The sequence below is a fragment of the Nematolebias whitei genome, chromosome 18, assembly GCF_014905685.2.
Source record: "Nematolebias whitei isolate Nwh7 chromosome 18, NemWhi1, whole genome shotgun sequence".
In the NCBI taxonomy this organism is placed as follows: Eukaryota; Metazoa; Chordata; class Actinopteri; order Cyprinodontiformes; family Rivulidae; genus Nematolebias; species Nematolebias whitei.
Window position 1 is genome coordinate 22,811,200 of NC_056515.1, and position 15,505 is coordinate 22,826,704.

At 38.6% G+C, this 15,505-nt stretch overlaps 1 protein-coding gene across 1 annotated transcript in view; it reads right to left on the reverse strand.

Moving 5' to 3' along the window:
- Positions 1–284: 284 nt before the first annotated feature.
- Positions 285–15,505, reverse strand: part of LOC119424405 (INSYN2B protein) — a 35,872-nt gene continuing 20,651 nt past the window's right edge. The window contains exon 3 of the mRNA XM_037691876.1: positions 285–1,128. Within this exon, the coding sequence (XP_037547804.1) occupies positions 939–1,128 (190 nt within the window). The 3' untranslated portion in view covers positions 285–938. The remainder of the gene's footprint in view (positions 1,129–15,505) is intronic.

Consider the following 15,505-nt stretch of genomic DNA (forward strand, 5'->3'; position numbering starts at 1 on the left):
TTTCCATCATTTGCTGTGATATAAAAGCTGTGTCATGTTGGGCTCTCTAGATCATTTAGCTTCACTTGTGTTTTCGTTTGATTTTTACAAATAAAGCTATTAAACAAAATGTGATCACATCTGAAAATAAAAAAGAACGTTGAACCTAAATAACACACACCAGGCAGCTGTGGTAAAATACGTTTTTTATAGAGCAATAATCCATATCTGAAATAAAGCATCCAAGCAGAACAGCTCTGAAATGTGCAGAACTCAATTAATCATTTTCTCTTTAAACTCAGTGCTCTTTGTGTATTTGTTGGTGTGTGTGGTTGTGTGTGCAGTATGTACATGTAGACACACATAGTGGTTTTATCAATTACAGTATAATAAAACATTTTCATTGGGTCATTATATTTATTTTTATTTGAACTGTCTTAAGATATAAAAGCTGGTGTTCTGACCCTCATTTGTCCATTAATGGGGATCAAAATGTTTCTTTTAGTCCATAAATTATATCAGTTTAACCTTTAAAAATATGCTCCATCCTATCTGCTGCCTTCCCTCTTATTCCTGTCCCTGGACAGTATATATATATTGTCTTTTTATCTCCTAATTGCTTCATAACCACAAGTTATAACTTCGACTAAACTTTTAGCTTTTGCTCGACTTCAGCACTTTTCTTTCCCTGCACCTGTATCAAATCTGTAAGTGCTGAAGAGGCTTTTAAAAACAACAGTAACAACATGTGCAGCCTTGTTAAATCGTTCTCATCGACGCCAACAGAAGCAGGTAGAAAATAAAACGTAACCTTTGCCACTCTTTCCCCTCCCACAGTTTAATATTTGCATTGCAATCCTTTTTATTCAAACAAACTCCTGAAAGTCAAGCATCTTTCTAAATGAGCATGTGAGGTGCATTGCAGTGTCAAAATGTCTCTTTTTCCTTCCCCCCGGTGCTCAGAGGAACCAGAAGCATTTCTTTCTGTTCTTCTTGGCGGTGGCAGGGGGCCGCACTAGTTGTGGAGAGTCTTGTTGGTGCGGCGTTGAGGCCTGGGGAGTGGGACTCTGTGGCGAGCCCTCGGGAGGGTCGCCCACCTTCCATGTTCGCACCACCTGACCTTCTTGAAGACGAAAGTCATGCTCAACGCTGAAAAGAGAAAAGGAGAAACAATGCAGCAGAGGATCAGATATATGGATTAAACTCACACTATTTGCTTTGGGGAACACAACTTGACATATAATCATAAAACCGTTGCCTTTGCTTTGATTTAAAGAGTCACTTTTTTCTGGTTTATTTTTATTTATTCAGCCGTTTTTAATGAAAATAACCTCATTCTTATGATGTTTAAAAGACTGTACAAAAACACTAATTGATTTGTGGCTCCAAGCTTGATCCAAGGACTCTCAGTTAACTGTTTTCTCTTTCGTATTTTGCTTCAAATCTTCTTTGACAAACTTTATTATTTGATTCTATAGCCTTCCTATATGAAGTGAGATTTTCTTTTGTGCATGTGTCCCCGGTAAGGAGGACAAACTGTCTCTGCTTGATTGACTGTTTCTCGCTGAGCGGAAACTCTCTGTACGTCTCCATAAAGATACTCTGGATGAAAAAAAAAATGGCACTTTCACATTGACTTGTTTTTATTTATTAATATTTTTATGTGAATGATTCATCAGTCAATAACAAAAACCTAGTTAAATATGGTTTAAGTGAAAAAAAGCTAAACGTATTTGTCCAGATTTAAATAAATGTTTTATTTGTTTATTTGTTTTTGCCAAGATCCTGCTTCAGTGATGGAAAATTCAGAAAGCTGCTTAGCTTTCTTGGGCGGATTTGGAAAGTTTCAATGAAGTTAAAGTCTACATTTCATGGAGGACTCAATGCATGCAATTAACATCCCATTACAGCAGAGAAAACTTTTTCACAGATGAAGACCAACAAATACCGCCCTCCCTCCCCTGATGTACGCCAGCGCCATCAGGGAAGAAACTCTTCATCTAATTTGTTTAAAATAGTCTTTGTGGTTGCAGTTTATGTGAATAGTACAAATTACATTTTAAGGCAGAATTTAATGTATATCTATTTAAATTTGTATCTTTGCATGCATCCTGAATCATTTGTAGTGAACTGCTTCTTAGATGATTTCAGTTTGTATGTATGTTTATGTGTGTGATTTGCTTTCATGGGTTGTGAGTTCTTATACGTGAACTCTTTAATCAGTTTCTGCAGAATGGCTACGTATCCAAAATACTGTATCACAGCATACATAATTTTCTCCACCTCCTTCTGTGCTCATCTCTCTACAGGATCAGTCTGAACTCTTCAGACCACTGGATGTTTCTAATCTGTTCTAGAGACAATTCTAGGCTTTCCCAAATAAAGTTTTTTTTTTTTTCTGGTTAGACTCACTATCTGGGTTTAAGATAAAATGACTGATTGGCTGCAATATATATTCAATTCAACTCAATTCAAAAATATTTTATTAATCCCAAAGGGATATTAAATGTTGTTGTAATTCATTATCCTAATTTCATTAAGAGAAGTTATAGATATTGATGGCTTTAGGCAGGAAGGTCCGTCCCACAGCAGATCAGAAGAAAGTGGCTGCACATATGCTGTCTGATCCATCCACCCAAACTCGGCTGGACTCTTGGTTCCCCTGGGCTGCAGGACCACCCAAATGCGGGGCTGAACTCCTCCCAGAGCGATGACCACTCCTTCCAGCAGCCTGCCTAGCTCCTCGTCCCTGCAGACAGCCTGCCGGGGGATGATCCCAGTCCTTCAGCTGTCACAAGCCATGTTTCCTGCCACTTCCAGGATCTCAGTAGTCAGGCACTTGAGCACAGCTGGCAGGGAGATGGGAATGCATCCACAATTTCTCCTTTTCAACTCATTTGAGATTTGAAGCTGTAGTTGAAATATTATTTGAACTTTTGCAATGGTAATCAGCTGTTCCTGGTTGTAGAAAACCACTTTGTTGTCATGGTTACGCATCATAATAAATGTCCAAAACTAAAAAAGTTTCAGTAAAAATCCTTCCAGCTGCACAGCAACAGATACCACAGGAAACAACCATCCAAAAAAGAGACCTACATCCAAAAAAAGAGGAACCAAAGCTTCCGAAAGCAAAAGCTCAGAATGAACGCAACAGAGCCACTCCAACATGCAGCCACCCCGAGCGGCGCAATTCTAGAACTATAAAAACCATTATATATAATGGTTTTTGGGTAGAGATGCTCTTAATTTACTAAATATAAATTCAACAAATTTTACTTTTTTTTTTGTTGTTGTTGTTTTATTTTACAAATAGTTTAATAACAAGTTCCCTCTTCTGGAAGTCAAATTATAGAACAGTTTTACTGAAGAGTAATAAATTAAAAAAGTATTAATTTGTGTTTTTTTTTAAATAGGTATAAGTTAATTCTTGGTTACATTGTAAAGAGATTTATATGTGATGGTTGTGAAATCTTTAAAGTCAGGGAAATATTTATGCATTCTATTTTTATTTATTTATTTATTTATTTATTTTGGTCTGATTTTTAGATTTGGACATGGGATGGCTTTAGCTACTCCTTTATGGGTTATTTTTTTTATTTTATCATGTCAAAATTAATTATACTTTTAATCATTTAATAAAAAATAAGCTAATTAATTAATGTATAAATAAACTAATTAATATATATACAAAGTACAGTGTAGTCCATCAGGCAGATTTTCACCAAGTTTCAATAACTTTAGCTTTTGTTTGTTTTACTATTTTGATGTTAATCTATTACTTGCCCCTTTTAAAGCAGTTACCTTTCCTAAATAACAAGATGCATCTTAGTTGGCTGTTTTAAAAGGTAAATTTACAGTTACGGGTAATTGCTCATCAGGATGCTCTTAACTACAACGTTTGCCAAGTTAAATCAAGGTATCATTTTACATTGTGAAAAAACAAGAAAAGTGAAACACCATGAAAGTGATGATGATTCTCACATCTGGCATCTTCCAGTAGAACATAATGAAGTCTTTGACGAAGTAAATCAAGTGCAGAAACGCTGAGCATCACAAAAAAATGTTGCAGCAGCAGAGTTTCCAGAGTTGATCCAGACGCCAAAGAAAAAGTCAGCAAGGCTTATTGCCAGTCACATGACAGCACAGCTCAGGGGCTTCACAGGTAAAATTAGATGACGAACCTCTGTTCAGGTTAGCAATAATAAAAGAATGAATCTGCAGTACAGGAATATAGGGGAAATCTTTGCTTGCTGACTTAGTTTTGTCAGCAGCTATGTGTTTAGTAAGCATTTCCCCTCATTAGCGTATTCTTCTCCCACTTTTCTTTTCAATTCTTTTTCCTTTGCTGCTATTTTTTGCTTATTATGCAGTGGCCTAGTTAACTGGTGTTTCTCATCATCACAGCACAGATGCTGAAAATAAAGAGGTCTCCCTCGGTGATGATATGAGCAGAGAAATGTTGCAAAGGAAGCAACGAGCACTGAGCACAGCAGAAAGGCCTGGAGTTCCTGTTTTTCTCTTTTTTGTTTAGGCAAGAACATTGAGGATTCTCACATTCATATCCATTTGGTTTCACAACTGCCACCCCCTCAGTCACTCAAACACTTCATCCTGGATGCCCACTGCTATTCTAACGCACAACAAACCAAATGAAACTTCACATTCCAGACAGCAGCGCAGTGCGGTCAGTGGATGTGGACCGAGTAAACAGAATGAAAAAAAAAAAAAGTGAGTGGGTGCAAAGAGCAAAAGAGGGGATTTCTTCACAATATTTACTGCAGAAAAGAACATGCCACTTCAACTAAACTTCTGTGTGGCAGCTGCTTCACAGTGTGAAAATAAAACAACAGCCCTCCATAGCTGTGTAAAACGAATCCCAGGTCTGTGGAAAAGTAAGTCATAAAAGTTGTCTTTGGGGTTCCACTGCAATGAAATGAATAGAATAAATAAAATATACCGCTCCCTCATCTTGACTGCCTCTCTATTAGTGCCACCATCCAGCTCAGCACCCTGAAGATCCCCTCTGTGACTCCTCCGTTCACTCTCTGAGAAAAAAAATAATCACCTCAGACCACAGTTCTGCATAATCCAGGTTCCAAGACACCATAGGGAGCTGGACACCCCCAGATCTAACCATCTACACGGTGAGTTCACAAACAGTGGCATTCAAGAAGCTGTGAACCTAACACAGCTCTTCCATCTGCTGCTCTTTAGTTCTCCGTACACATCTAGGTGTTTTTTTTTTTTTTTTGCTTACTTGAAGATAAGCTTCAAAATTTTACATTTCCTCTGAGATCCTCCCTCATACGGACATATTCTATTGTCACGACTCCTCAAACTCCTCGTAAAAGCTGTTTATTCTCCTGCCGTCAGCTAGAAGACGTCGCTTCAACAAATGATGAACTGCAACAATGTGCAATAGCCTCAATGTGCAGGTGATAAAATGACTAAAGTCTGTATACGTTGCAAAAGATGAAAATTTCACAAATATTTCTCATATTTAAGTGTTGTTTTGACTGTTAGTGATCATTGAACAGTTTTAAACTCAAGCTTGTTGACAATTTTACTGACATTATATCTACAGATTGTTTTAGATAAATGTAACTTTTATTCAAACAGTGCTGTGTTATGATTTTAGCTCTGTCTTTGGTTTGCATTGACTTGTTTTGTTTATTGTGTTGTTGGTGTGGGGGGGGGGGGGGGGTGTTGTTCTTTGAAAACTTCCTTTTATACTATGAATGAAATGTAACTTTTTTCTCATCGTGTTTTACAATTAGTTGAAATAATATTCTTAAAACTGAACTTGGATTTCTTAAAAGACCTTTTCGGTGTGTGTGTGTGTGTGTGGGGGGGGGGGGGGGGGCAGTAATTTCAACAAAAATTACTGAACAGAAACAAAATATGTACACCCAGACACTAGATTCCAACAATGAACAATGCTGTGCTTCATAAAAATTCTGTTTTGCTTCTTCATCAGACTGAGAAAGATTGTCTAATTACTCACAGGGCTTCTTTGTCTATCAGCTTCTTTTGCTGTTATATGTTTGTTCAGAATGTCCCCACCGACAGCCAAGCTGTTTGTTTGCAAAACAAATTACATTTGAATATTTGTGCATATTTCTTTGGATTAAAATACATATTGGTTGATTCCAAACTAAATACACTGGAGTACAGGGACAAATGAACTATATTTGAATTTTCTAAATGAACTAAACATATGTACACTGCATAGCATGGTATGAAGATGTGTTTGCTTGAAACTTGCTGATGATGTCATGCTTGTGTTAATGCCATCAGGTTAGAGAAGTAGATGTGTCTAATCTAACAGACTTATAATGCACTGAAGTAGATTCTCAGTTATTCAGGATATGGCAACTATTATAATAAAATAGATAATGAGATGCTTATTGTTTGCTGACATTTCAAAGTTTTAGAACAGACTTCAAGACTTATAATGCTTTAATATTAGAAAATAAAATTACTTTAAGATGTCCTGATGCATGCTCAATAATCCAGGTAGATAAATCTAACACGGTTGAGTCAGGTCCTCTGAATGGATTCTTCCAAGATGACTGTGCTACTACAAAAACATATATTAGAGTGACAGATACAAAGATACTTGGTGTGTCATCTGGACAGAGAAAAGATGATAAGGAAACCTAGAGGTGGAATAGTGAAGTGCATGATGCTATTCAGAGAAAGAGGTTAGCCAAGAAGAAATATGACAGTGAGAGGCCTGAAGAGAGGAAACAAGAATATAAGGAGATGCAATGTAGAGCAATGAGGGAGGTAGCAAAGACAAAACAGAAGTTGTATGATGAGCTATATGGGAGGTTGGACACTAAGAAGGTCAAAAATAACTTGTATGATTGGTGAGACAGAGGGATCAGGCTGGAAAGGATGTGCAGCAGGGTAGGCTTTTTAAAGGTTGGGATTGTAATGTTCTAACAAGTTAAGAGAGTGTGATGGGAAGATGGAATGAGTACGTTGAGGAGTTAATGAATGAAGAGAATGAAAGGGAAAGAAGAGTAGAGGTCATAAAACCTGTGGACCAGGAAGTAGGAATGATTAGTGAGGGTAAAGTTTGGAAAGCTCTGAAAAGAATGAACAAGGGATAGGACCTGATGACATACCAATGGAGATTTGGAAATGTCTTGGAGAGATGGCAGTGAGGTTTTTGACTCAAATATTCAATGGCATATTTGAGAGTGAGAAAATGCCTAAGGAATGGGGAAGAAGTGTGCTGGTGTCCATTTTTAAGAACCAGGGTTATGTACAGAGTTGTAGCAACTACAGGGATATTAAGTTGATTAGTCACACAATGAAGATCTGGGAGAGAGTTGTAGAAGCAAGATTTAGATGAGAGATCACTATCTGTGAGCAGCAGTATGGTTTCATGCAGAAAAAGAGCATCACAGATGCCATCTTTGCTTTGAGGATGCTAATGGAGAGGTACATAAAAGGTCAGAAAGAACTCCATTGTGTCTTTGTGGATTTAGAAAAAGCATTAGACAGGTTGCTGAGGGAGGAGGTGTGGTATTGCATGAGGACATCTGGAGTGACAGAAAAGTATGTTAGACTGGTACAGGACATGTATGAGGTCAGCATGACAGTGGTGATATGTGATGGAGGTGGGATTGCATCAAGGATCAGCTCTGAGCCAATTCTTGTTTTATCTGGTGATGGACCGACCTACAGTGGAGGTTAGGCAGGAATCTCCATGGGCTATGATGTTTGCAGATGACGTGACCTGTGGGCAGCAAGGTGGTGCAACAGGTAGAGCTGCTGCCTCTCAGCGAGCAGGTTACCATGGTTCAAATCCCAGTTCGGAGGCCTTTCTGGGTGGAATTTGCATATTCTCTCCGCGCATGCGTGGGTTTTCTCCAGGTACTTCCTCCCACAGATCAAAATTATGCACATTAGACTGATTGGTAACTCTAAATTGTCCCTAGATGTGAGTGGGAGAGTGAATGGTTGTTTGTCTTGTTTGTCTCTATGTGGCCCTGTGATGGACTTGCGACCTGTCCAGGGTGTACCCCGCCCCTCTCACAGTGATTGCTGGACATGGGCACCAGCGACCCCCGTGACCCAAAATGGAAGAAATGGGTAAAGATAATGGATGGATGGTAAAGATACTGGATGGATGGATTGTGATCTGTGGTGAGAACAGGGAACAGGTGGAAAAGAACTTGGAGAGGTGGAGGTATGCACTTAAAAGAAACGGAATTAAAGTCAGCCGTAGTAAGACAGAGTACATGTGTGAATGAAAGGGAGGCTGGTGGAACAGTGAGGCTACAAGGAGCAGAGGTCACAAAGGTGCAGGACTTCAAGTACTTGGGATCCACTGTTCAGAAAATGGGAAGTGTGGTAAAGGGGTGAAAAAGAGAGTGCAGGCAGGATGGAGTGGATGGAGAAAAAATTCAGGAGTGATTTGTGACAAAAGGGTCGGTAAAGGCCAAATTAAAAGTTTACAAGACCATGATGAGACCAACTATGTTGTATGATCCGGAGACAGTGGCATTGACAAAAAGACAGGAGAAAGAACTGGAAGTGGCAGAAATGAAGATGCTGAGGTTCTCCTTAAGAGTGACAAGGATGAATAAAATTAGGAATGAGATCATTCGAGGTACAGCACAGGTTGGACAATCGGGAGATAAAGTTAGAGAGGCCAGACTGAGATAATTTGGACATGTTCAGAGGATGGACAGTAGGTATAGTGGTAGAAGGATGTTAGAAATACAGCTTCCAGGAAAAAGACAAAGAGGAGATATATGGATGCAGTTAGAGAGGACATGGAGGTAGTTGGAGTGAGGACAGAGAGTGAGATGGATGACTCGCTGTGGCGACCCCTGTAGAGGGAAAGGCCGAAAGAAGAAGAAGTTTTGAAGGAAGAGAAGAGAGCTCCATTTATTTTCAATGAGAACAACATGTCCAAAAAACTAAAAATTTAAATAAGAAAAAATTGCACAAATACCAGAAGTCATAGCTGGTTGAGTTGAACATTTTGATTTATGAACTATTGAAATGGCAGGAAAATTGTGAAATGAATGACATGCTGAGAAAAAAATAGATCTCAACAGTGTGAATGCTTTATGATCATTCACACTATTATTAACCAAATAATATTGAATACTTTTGATTTTTTTGTTTGTTTTTTGCTGTATAAGACTTCAATCTAAGTGCAACAAATCTGATGACATATTTTCAGAAGGAAGATCAAAGTGACTCCAAAGTCATCTTGCATTAATCAGTGTTGATTTTTCTTGATGTTCAAGTAGAGTGTATCATCTATTCTTACTGTGTCCTTGCCTTGCACATATTTTTCTGTCCTAAGAGATTTGCTGTATAAATCTCCCATGTTGAAGTCATTTAGTTTGGGAGACAGTGACCTTGCACAAAAGCACAACACCCGCACATCTCTAAAGGTGTCTAAATCAGCAGATTTGTTGTGACCATATAATAAATTCCAAGGTTGTTCATTTTAAATAATTAGCTGTGAAATGGCAAGAAAATCAACAGCAACATTGGAAATAAATAACTTTATTCTTTGTCAATATCCTTGCTACTTTTACGGCTTGCAGCTAGATTTGTGAGATAAGTGCATGGCGGTACACCTTTTGTAAATAAAAATGTCAGGTACAGTCAAGACTAAAATAGACAAATTTTCACATGTTGAAAACAATATCTTCAAATTGTGTTTTAGGCAGAGAGGCCCAACAAGACCTTGTTTCTTTTTCATCCTTCCATCCATGAAACATTCATATAGCTGTACCAGCAGGAGATCATCATTCTCCCCCCATCTCTCCTTATATGAGATGAGACTTCCCGCAGAAATATAGTAGCACAAAGGCAATCAATGCAAAAACATCTTGGTAATGCGTTCTCATTGTGTATAGGCTGAATATTTGTGGACAAAAACACTGCTTTTCATTTCTACTGGAATTACATGAGCTGTCAGGTTCAGTTAAGATCTATATGATAAGCCACCACACCCATAAATGTTTGTATATGCTAACACACAACATAGTAAAGACTGTGCAGATTGCATCTCAGAGGCCACTGGCATCCACACAAGCATTGTAACTCCCCTATTGCAGCTGAGATCAACTGAATGTACCACCTTCCTGTTTTTGGTCTCAAGTAGAGGCATCAGCAGACCATAGCTATTTAAAATGATTAAGCTGGATTGCATTGTTGAACTGAACTTTTATTCCCCCATAATGTTTCTTGTTATCCAATCAAAGGTCACATTATTCATTGACTTCAATCATTTTATTAAACCCCATTCGAAACTTCTCCTCAGTCTCTTCAGAATGAGCAATGTGTTAACTTTCTTGAGACATGCTTGTTGTAGTGCTTAAAAAAGGGAGTATACAGTCAACTTCAGGATGTGCTTTTTGACTAAATGGAGGAAACATCAACAGGAGCTGGGCTCCTCTTCACATTGGATGAGGACCTCACTATGCTCTCCGTGACCTACACAACTTACAGTATTAAAACATGACTGGACTGTGGCAAATTTAGAAAATTTGCTTCATTGTGAAAGCAATCTTGACAATGCTGTGTTTTTACTCACAAAATGGGATTTTCTCTGCTACTGCCCACATCCCTAAGATGCGCTGGCCTATATAAACACCTTGGAACTGCGACTTTCCTTCCCTCCATTGACTACGGTGAAATTATTTACATGAATGCCCCTACAAGCACCCTGCATATGTTGGACGCTGTCTATCATGGTGCGCTAAGATTCATAACTGGCTGTAACGACCGTACCCACCATTGCACCCTGTATTCTTTGGTTAACTGGAATCATTAACTTAATGCAGACTCTCTCACTGGTACATTTTCATCTTTGAATCACTTCTTGGTCTGCTGCCTTTATACATCTCCTCCTACATGTCACTGAATGAGTGCAGCTACAGCGTGTGCACTCAGGACATTATTACCTGCAGTGTTCCCTCAGCGTGGACTGAACAGGCAAAAAGATCTTCTCTCACTCCGCTCCTGTTTCCTGGAATATCTTGCAAAAGGATTTGAAGCCCTCAACCTTGACCTCTCTGAGTGGCTTCAAACATCTGCTAAGTTTATGGGAAAAACCAATGCAGACATTTATTTTTTTAGTTTCCTACATCACCTTACAACCTAGATGTTTTTTGTTACTTTTTTTAGTACCTTTTTATTTTCACTTATTATTCTCAATTTTTATGCTTCCTTTTATGATTGTTTATTGTTGTCTTTGTTGTCCACTGTTGTCAACACTCTTTGTTAAACTCAGGTCTCTCTTGTAAATGAGTCCCCGAGGCTCAATGGGATTAACCTGTATAAATAAAGAGAGAAAGAATATGCCCACTCTGCTACAAGTGTGATGCAATACAGGTATCGCATGTCAGCTACGTAGGTTGTTTAGGTGACCTTGTCAAGGACTTGCCCAACTAATAAAACAAATCAGGTAGGGAAAATCCTCCCACCACAGGCTTAAACTTTTACAACTATGTAATGTATATATATGTATATGTCTACTAATTAATGCAAACTTTGTATGTGTTTCAGAGCCCTGAGCTAGAACTACCAGATACATAGCATCATTCCCTTCACCATCTTCAATACCTTATATTTTACATCCAATAACTTGTCTGACAGCTTACAAAAACCTTAATTTCAAACAGATGATGACAGTCTTAAAAATGTGATGTGATTCATAACTACTGTACATACAGTAAGTCTGATGTGATCCCAAGGAATTGCATTATTTCTACAAACCATTAGAAAATCATGGAATGACCTTAAATATGGCACCCAGCCAGCATAACCACGTTTGTTGAACTGCTATCAGCCCCAATGCAGCATTATCAGAGAAAGTAACATATCAGTAATTTCCAAACCTCAATTTATCAAGCTCAAAGGAGTCTGGAAGAAATCTAATTAAACATCTGGAGATAAAAAAAAAAAGGCATCACAAACAAGATAGTGGACTCAGGCAAGAAGCAAGTCTGATGATATCTACAGACAGAAGAGCTCAATTGAAAAACACTGTGAGAACAAGCAAGAAAAAAAAACTTTGAACACAACTAAACCCTCAGGGACACATCATTGCATGATTTATGCCATCAATATTTAGTTTTTGACAATATAATCCACAACATAGCAGGCTGAAAGTACAAGTGCAATCATAAAGGTTCAGAAGAAATTGCGATGCGACGCCTCAACACAAGGCGAAACAATTTCCAAACAGCCCACGTTTGTACACAATGTGACTTTTTTCAAGGTCAGAATATTTGGCTTCATTATAAAGAGTTGAAGATCTTGGCAGCGATTCAGAATAAATAACAACAAAAAAGAAGAATCTGTTCTGGATGAGATTCTGCTCGAATGTTCTAGATATAATCATCTCCCCCCGTCTCTGCTCTTTTTCAACCGAGCCACAATGAATGTCTAATATTTAGATTTTCATATGAGTGAGCGACAGAGATTTCACTAATGCAGCCTAATTAATGACCTCTGGCACGTTCTACTGCATCTCAATAAAACAACATGTAAGCCTCCCCCTGTGAGAAAATAGACAAATCTGACTTTGGTGTATTTCTCACACTCGTGCATACGAATAAAAAACACAAAGATTTGATTGATGAAGGAAGAAAGGTTTCAGTTCAAAGAAAATCCTCTACATCAAACAGCTTAGTAAATAAAGAGCAAATGAGATTTTAACCAAGATAACCAAGGAAATAAAAGCAGATATAGGCCAGGAGCTTACAGCCCCGTAAGTGCCTGTACCTGCTCCTGTCTCTAACACTCAGGGCTTTGTCTGCTCAGGAGAGCACATTGCACCTAAGGAATGTGCTCTACAAAGTGTATAAATGAGACAAAATTGTATACACTGAACCAGCAGCCAGAGGGAAACCTGGCAGTTGTGAGTACCCAGGGAGAAAAAAAAAAGGTCTGTTTGCTGAGAATTCACACTCATTACTTGTTAACTTTTAGAGGTGGCTGAGCATGCATGCTGCTATCATCTAACAGTTGTGGTCAGGAACTGCTGTGAGCATTTGATTATTCAATGTGGCATTATACAGGAAACAGGTGAGATGTAGCCCTATGCCAGCACAACTTAAACCTCTTTTATTGATGGGGAGGGGAAAATCTTGTTTTTCTTCTGCTTGGTACAACTTACTATGGCTCCTCTCAGTTTTAACACAGGGGTTATTCTTCCCACTTTATTTTCTCCTGCAGATGGTATCATTGCTGGTTCCAATTTTTAAAGCTCTGCCTCCTAAAACCATGTGTCTAGAGACCAAACAAATCCAATGCATCCAGTGAAACTGCCGTAAAGAAACTGCATCAGTTTTAACGAGTGAAATTTTTATTTTAATAGTTTGGGGAAGGCAGTGTAATCAATGAATGTCCAAGTTAGCAGTTTTTCTGTCTTATTTAAAACTTTTTGTACTGTCTGTGGTTTCAAAACCACATTTTACATTTAGTTATTGCTTGGTTTAAGCACCTGCATCATCAAAAGTCAGTTTCATTGATTGTGACATTGACGTGGCAAAATAAAACAATATGTCAGATACAACTCCCTTTTCAAATAAGAAAGATTTGTATGCACTGATCTTGTCAGAATCTGAGCATTTTGATTTATTTTTGATGGGGGTTTGTGTTTAAGATCAGTTCTAATTTTGGTCATTACATTTTGTTTTGTTTTGTTTGTTTTGTTTTCTGTACCGTATCTTGCTTTTCTGATGTTTATTTCAATTACTTATGCTGGTTCCTGATCGGTTTATACCTTTAGTTCAGTTTCCACAATTTCAGATCCTGATCGGTTTTGTGTTCTCCCCTGTGTTTTCAGCCACTCTCAGTCTTTCTCTGTGTAGATCCTGCACCACCCATGGTCATCTGTTCTCAGTTGTCTCCTGCCCAGGTGTTTCTGAGTTAGTTTCTTAAGTGTTGCTTTATATCCTGTGTTCCCCAGTTTGTTCCTTGTTCTGCACTGTGCTGTTTACCAGCCAGTTGTAACTGCCCTCATTGGTTTAGTCATTGTGCTTTCCTGCAAGAGATTTTCAGTTTTGCTGCTTTGACAGCCATTTATTTTGTTAATAAATAAGTATTTATTTATCTTTGAGTGCTCAAATTCTGTCTGCATCTTGGGCTGGGTTAAGAATCATCTGAAATCATGACAGATCCAGGTAAGTGATTTGCTTACTAGTTAATTATTACTCACCATCAGTGGTTAATTTGAGCTGGATCCTACCTGAACTAGATTCGGGAACTCCCTCATTCTGACCGACTTTGTTCCGGCAACTATTTGGTCAGATCTGGCAAATCACCCCCCCTAAAAGTCCAAAATCATTGCACATTTTTATTTTTATTATTTATTAAAAGTACAATGAGAGGAGACATTGCCCAGTCTGTGGAGTGGATGTTCCAGTTGCACTACGCACACCAGTTCGCGCACATTCTCCTGCCCAGCAGAGCTGTGGACCGCATGTTTAGCATCTTCATGCTTCAGCTGTGCGCCCTGCAGACAGTGCATGTTTTATGCAAAGGAGCGTCTCCAGAAAGCTCTCCAGAGTGTGCACAGCTGCTGATGTGTCGGAACTCCTGCACATAGACATACACACACAGCTGAAGGTGGATGAAGACGCTCTTGACGGGACATGCAGTCTGCGTCTCTGCTGGGCAGGAGCATGGTGCGTGTGTTGCATGTGGTGCGCGTGGTGCGGCTGGAACATCCACTCTACAGATTGGGCAATGTATCCTCTCATATTTTTAATAAATAATCAAAATCAAAATGTGCAATGACTTTGGACTTTCAGGGGCAATGATTTGAGTTGCCGGGGTGGGGGGTAGGCTGTTTGACAGAATCATAGCTGCTCTATTCACAGGCTTTTCTTCTTGCTCTCTAAAAAAACAAGTTCAATTCAACCTTTATTTATGCATGTTAATCTCATAGAGCCTTGAGGACTCATTTACAAGAGAGACCTGTTTTTAATCATTTTAATCAAATGTGTACAGTAGGTAAACAAAGATGTTTAGCAACATATTAAATTACACCAAAATGCGGGAAATGGCATTTCTTTTATTTATTTCTGGGGGAGGACCCACAGACGACCCCCCCATAACGCCCATTATTTATGTTCCGGCATCAATCAGTTTACAAATTAAGCCCTGCTCACCACCAAAAGCAAAAGGGCAATATTGATTTTGCCTGTTTTGTGTGTTTGTTGCTTGTGTTAGTGCAATATTGCATGAACCACAGAACATAAATGTTTTAATGAAATTTAGATAGTAACAAGTGCATATACCTTACATTAGGAAACATACATGTCCCCAACTCAGCCACATTTTATCATAAACGTTTGGAATTAAACTTTTTGGGGGGGCTGTTTTCAAAATATTCCATTGACCAATAAACATATTTTTATGAAACTTTCCAAGTAATTGTTGTACATCTACAACAGATTAACTTCTGGAGTCGCCACAAATTAAGATGGCCACCATAGTCAATCGACATTAGGTGCCATATAAATGGGTATTA